The 6,158-nt window shown below is 40.8% G+C and overlaps 1 protein-coding gene across 1 annotated transcript; it reads right to left on the bottom strand.

Annotated features, from left to right (window-relative positions):
- Positions 1-1,229: 1,229 nt before the first annotated feature.
- On the bottom strand, positions 1,230-3,252 carry kcnk15 (potassium channel, subfamily K, member 15). Its single transcript, XM_084553981.1, has 2 exons — positions 2,964-3,252; positions 1,230-2,763 (listed from the first exon to the last, which is right to left on the bottom strand). Exons 1-2 carry the CDS (start codon positions 3,244-3,246, stop codon positions 1,754-1,756), a joined length of 1,293 nt encoding a protein of 430 aa, XP_084410107.1. The 5' UTR covers positions 3,247-3,252; the 3' UTR covers positions 1,230-1,753.
- Between the last annotated feature and the right edge of the window lie 2,906 nt (positions 3,253-6,158).

The raw sequence follows: 6,158 nt of genomic DNA, 5'->3' as shown, positions 1-6,158 counted from the left end.
GTTTAGGGTCATCTCATTTATGCACGTCATAACAAACAAGGTTGCTGCCTGATTTAAGTAGACCGCCGGGTGCAGTAACCTCTTGGGGACAGCTGACATGCTTGGTTTTACATCTAATTATTGACTTGAATAATTTTTGTGGCTTTTTCCTCAAATATTCAACCTCAGTTAACAGTGTCATTGACGTGAGGATGTCCATGTCAGGCCTCCACGTTCCAACAACACAACCAGCTATGGTCTGCAATGTAAAGCCACTACCAGTATACACTCTGCATACCTGGAAGTTTGACTAACAATACATACACTGAGATAATGATGAATACATGTCACCAACAAACCCAGAATGGTGATTATTATCAATGATGCTGTAAATGAAACTAATTTTGATTAGTCTATGAACTGTTGGGTGGCTTAATCTATAACAGTGCCACGTACTATTAGATATCTTCCAGTATATATCGTCCAGCTGTCAAACATATATCTCTGTCTCTGTCTCTGTCTCTGAATGTATTTAAGTGGATTGGATTAGTTGTACACAAACTTGATCAAATGGCACAAAACAAGACACTAAAGTTTGTATTGAAATACTTGAGTAAATGCATTGTCATACCCCATCACTGCTGTTTTCACTGCAAGTGTTGATTTAATGACTTGACGATCGAAAGATGTCAAACGTTAGATTACACGAGACATTTTTAGATTGACATATAAACCGTGTTTCAGCAGAACTGACTGATATTTGTTTTGAAGCAGGTCCTCGCGACACATTGAAATGTGTCATAGTTGTAGTATTAGAAAAACCTGTTATGGCACCTTTTTTTTGCACCATTGATCTTGTGTGAACGCTTTTTTTATCAAATATAAATAAGGGAGGAAAAAAACAGAACAGAATTGAGGAAGACGAATGAACACGAAAGCTGAACAAGCTCATATGACCGTGATTCGATTTGTTCAATGATTTATCAAACTCTGATCGGTACAAATAAAAACACCCACACATCCTTTCCTTTGGTTTAATAAAACAATACTGGAAGAGACTCACATTGAATCTGACTAATGGCCAGGTCTACAAAGAAACAACACCTCTGCTGGAAAATTACGAGTTTTCCAGACGTGTGAGACGTTCACTGGTAACCTGCTACATATCAGTTGTGTATGCTACATCCATAAAACTCTAATCAGTCGTGTCACAAACATTATGTCTTTATGTGAGAGGGCGGTAATGCACCCCCACCACACTTCTCGCCTTCAATGCTAGTAATAAATTATTATTTTTTTAATTCACTGAGATCTTTAAGGCTTTTTTTTTTTAATATAAAAGTATAATGACATCTTCTAGCTGTGGCATGAAAAATTTAGGGGTTTTTGTCTAAAGCGGGAGCAGGAGTCCATGTTTCGCATACCTCCACTGAACAGTTATACAGTCATGAGCGTTATATCCAAAATACCTTTGTTAAAATTGTAGATTAAAAGCCCAACTTTTTACATCTGTACATACGTGTCGCACTCATGCATTCACATTCCCTTTAGCATGCACTGTGGCTTACTTGCAAGCGAAGGAGCAGAATCACTAACATAAATAATGGGAAGAAAACTCATCCTTGCTTTACAAACTAAATTGATGTCAATAGCCACAAGAGACAACTTATTCATTAAACAGAATCTGTGTCTTCTGACATGCACAAAGAAGACGTAACACAGAATGCAGTATCTTTGAAAATACTGTTTACAGTTTATGCCGACCACTTTCTCCTTAAACTGACTTTCTCCTTAAACGGGGAAACTCCCGGTAGCTATGCCCGGGTGAGAGCGTGCTTCCTGGGGATGAGAGTCCGGTGTTCTCCCTGGAACTTTGTGAGCAACCCTGGATCCTATAAGAGACTGAGTTGTAGTAAACAGAATTGATATGGCAACCGTGGTGTCTACTGTGGGACATAAGAGGGCTATCACAAATCTCCAAGCGGTAGCACACGCAGGAGCACAGGGAGCTGAGGCTCGACTCCTGCCTGCGTCTGCCTGCTTTGATCGGAAAATGTAACCTGTGCTTACAGGGGCTTCTTTGTCTCTCCTGATCCTCCGCCGAAGAGGAGATGAGGTTGGTGCGGCTGGTTCCTTCCTCCATCGGGAGGAACAGTGTGCTGTGGCTGTTACTGTGCACCGTGTTGCCCCTGTTCCTCTCCCTGTGGCTGTCTCTGCTCTGTTCCCCAACAACACGCAGACCCAGGCCCCCATCCAAAAGGCCTCTGTCCCTCTTAATTGAGGCCCTCTCTTGAGCGTCTCGCCTCTCATCCTCAGTGTTCATGGTGAGGAAACGAAGCACCACCAGGTTGAGGAAAGCCCCGATAACAGTCAACCCCACCAGGATGTACATGAAGCTGAACGCAACGTAGGGCGTTTTCTCCTGGAGGTCCTCTTTTTTCTGCAGGGCCACAAAGTCCCCAAAGCCGATGGTGGTGAGAGTGATGAAGCAGTAGTAGTAAGCGTGGAAGAAGCTCCATCCCTCAAAGTGTGAAAAAGCTGCAGCTCCCACACACAGTGTTCCGATGCAGGACAGGAAGCCCACCAGGACCATGTTCTCCATGGACACTTCAGTGCGTCTAAAGCCCAGACACTGCTTAACCTTATGCAGGAGGTAGCGGACGAATGTGTTCATCCTTTCTCCCAGGCTCTGGAACATGACCAAAGTGAGAGGAATGCCGAGAACAGCGTAGAACATGCAGAAGACTTTCCCTGCATCTGTGCCTGGCGCTGCATGTCCATAACCTTAATACAGAGAGAGGGGAATTGGAAGAATACTGTGACGCATACTGTAGCAACGGCTGTATTGTAAAGCATGGATTAACTGTCTATTTTTGTATTAGGCTGTGATAAAAACAAATCATAAATAATGTTCATAATTATGTTGCAATAGAGTAAAACATTACCCTTCTTTTTTTAAAGACAGAAGACCTACACTGACTTACCAATGGTGGTGATGACTGTTATGGCAAAGTAAAAAGAGCCAGCAAATTTCCACTGTCTCCCGGCGCGATGGGGCTCAGCTTGCAGCACCACTCGCTCGATTTCGCGGTAGTCGTCCTCGGAGAAACGGTACTTCTTCTTCATCTCGTTGCGCTTCTGCTCCAGGATGCGTCTGCGGGAATTCTCCGACTCGGACTCCAGCGCGTCAAACACCGCGGCGCCGACCAGCAAGTAGGAGAACATGCAGAGGATGAGCGACAAGGTCCGGACGTTTTGCTTCTTCATCCTCGGCGTCGGCGTGAAAGTCGGGAGCAGAGGCACGGTTACAGGTGGTACCGTTCTTCAGCTTAGACCCCACATCGGTGTTGCAGCCTGTTGCGTGAAAGGTGGCGGCGGCAGCAGAGGCGGTCGGGGGGAATGAAACCTGGAAATCTGCGTTACCAGGTTCAAAATGATTGTTTATCTAAAACGGCGCATGTTCTGCTGTGCCCATTGAGAGCGACCGATGCTCTCAACACGGTCATCTGTGTAAGCAAGTGCTCTCAGCTTGCCTCTTCGCATGCGCAAAACAGTCGCCAATAAAAAAAAAATAAAAAAAAAAGCTGTGTGTAATATAACATACCTGTAAAATGCTGTATATAGAATAAGCTTTGGCACTTATGTTCAGTCCCACCACGACAGTGCGCAACAAGTGAAGACCCTGTAGATATAACAGGAGGAGGATTCAGCACCATGGACAGCAATCACCAGGATTTCATCTTTGATCAGGCATTGTGATTGCACAGAGGTGAAGACAGAAACATGGAAAACCAACAAAGTGATCAGAAACCAGTCCAAGATTTCTTAGGTCTGAAACTCAAGCAACTAATGCACAGGTAAAATGTTGAAAGTTAATTTAGATTAGCGCCACCTAAAATGAGATTAACCACTCATGGAAGTAAATAGAATAAACAGAATCTGCCTTCACCCTGGTTTAAATAATTAAAATATATAAACATTTAAAAACAAGTCACCCCATTCAATTTTGATTATTTTAAAACTTTCAAATAATAACATTATAATGATGATGAAGTCTGGTGTTATGAAGCGATTCTGAAGTTATAGCCTACACAGTAAAAATAAAAAAAATAAAATAAAATCTAATTAATATTAATTGATTAAAAAGACCAAAATCAATTATATATATTATATTATTATATGCTTCCTATGTGTTTAGACACTAACCCGCTTTCTGTTGTTTTAGCTGTTTACCAAAACACACTGAAATGACAGTGATATAATGAATACCCTCAGATTTCATTTGATTCACATCCAGACTGGACCACAGGAGTACAACTATTGTCAGTGGCTCAGATGTAATTGGGAAAAATATGTATGTAATAACAAATGAAATGTTCATTTTTAATCTTCAGTTGAGAATCCATTGTAGACAATCAAGCCCTGGATAAAATGGTTTCCAACATTTCCTCTAATTTGGATGTTGTCTATGAAATTAAAGCACTTTTAGACCATATTCATTATATAACTGTAACTTAAATTTGTTTTAATAAAGTGCTAAATATAGATGGCCCTTACTGTATTTTAGCCTACATGTGTAAATATATATATTAATATGCGCAAATAATGTTGAAATTAGAAGACTGGCAATAAATAAGTAAATTAAAAGAAGATACCAGCTAAATTGATTCAGATAGATCCATTTATTGCTGACCTCAGTGTGTGTGTTTGCATATTAATAAAACCGGTGCAAGTATGTACAGAGGCTGAATAAACAGCACCGCTACACTAGATGCTTCTGGAAATTTACTGTAGGTGATGCTGGTTGCCATGGATACTTGCACCAGAAGCACAGACTTGGACTGTCAGGGAAGCTAATATGTTAAGCGTAATGGTCCAGGCCCTTGCTTGGTTGATCGTATTGTCATCGCATCACGACATCAGGTATCCCGACCTTTGGTCAAGCGTGGCGAGAAATAAAAATCACACCGACGTATCAGATTTAAAACTCAACAGAGTCGTCCTCTGTATGTCAGAGCGGGGTGTAGCAGCACCACCAGGAGCACTGCAGGTGGATTATTGTGTGTCCTTTTGTTCCTGTCAAACAGAGCAACCTGCTGTCCGTGCTCCTGTTTTTTTGTTAAGTGGCTAAATCAGACCAGCTCTCCATAAATCAATTACATCAGCTGATAAGAGAGGGACCTGAAGCCCCAGCAGCCTCCCATCAATCCAGAGAGTCTGTGTTCACATCTTTTTGAAAGCCCAAGGACCTAGAACAAAGTGACGAGGGCCATCAATCCCCACTGAGCCAGAGTTTAAGGATGAGTATTAAGACTCAGAGAGATGCTTCATTAATTCAGTTTGCTAAATGTGTTCTCTGCTTTCCAAAGTACATTTCATTATCACACATAGTACAATACAATATGTACAAGGAACAAATGAAAACACATTAAGTGGATTAATGCCTTCTTTTTCCTCTAAATAGTGTACTTCTCTTTTTCTAATAAATATCTATGATATTAGACCCCTGCATGTGAAACTATCTTATCGTCTATATTCATTCCATTATTATTGTTGTAATCTCTGTGAGAGAAATCATTTGTCCATTTTTCATGTTTCAAAATCAAAAAGACCCCTACAGTACGTATTCTGATGCTGAGAATATGCAGATTTTTACATTAGAAAGATGTACAGTGCAATAAAAAATTACAAATCAAGGAGGAGAAGGAATACAATTTAATTTCTATATTTCATGAGGCATATAAAAAGAAAGATAATAAAAAGTTGGTCTCAAGAATATACGGAAGTATACAAGCTTCTAAGAATCACTCTACGTTATCCATTAAACAAAAATGGGAGAGGGAGTCAGAAACAAAAATATCAGAAGAGACCTGGATAGAAATATGTGAGACACAAGCGACCACTGCAAATTCGAGATCTCTAAGAGAGTTCGGCTGGAAGAATGTAGTGAGATTTTTCATAACTCCTAAATTAACAGCACTACGAACAGGCACACAGAGTCGAGGCTTTTGTTGGAGACAATGTGGAACCCCTATGGCTAACCATGTTCATGTTTTTTGGGCCTGTCCGAAAATCCAGTTATTTTGGAAGGAGGTGTCAACCGAGATAAATAAAATAATAGGGGTGGATTTAGATTTTTCTTTTGTTATTTTATATCTCGGTAAAATTCCAAAAACAGT

The sequence above is a fragment of the Chelon labrosus genome, assembly GCF_963514085.1.
Source record: "Chelon labrosus genome assembly, chromosome: 10".
NCBI classification, from domain to species: domain Eukaryota; kingdom Metazoa; phylum Chordata; class Actinopteri; order Mugiliformes; family Mugilidae; genus Chelon; species Chelon labrosus.
The sequence above is the reverse complement of the archived record's forward strand: the minus strand, read 5'-3'. Positions and strand labels throughout refer to the sequence as shown.

Coding starts and splice junctions, on each gene's coding strand:
- kcnk15 (XM_084553981.1), bottom strand. CDS start 3,246: ATGAAGAAGCAAAACGTCCGGACCTTGTCGCTCATCCTCTGCATGTTC. Junction 2,764..2,963: donor AACAGTCATCACCACCATTG/GTAAGTCAGTGT, acceptor CTCTGTATTAAG/GTTATGGACATGCAGCGCCA.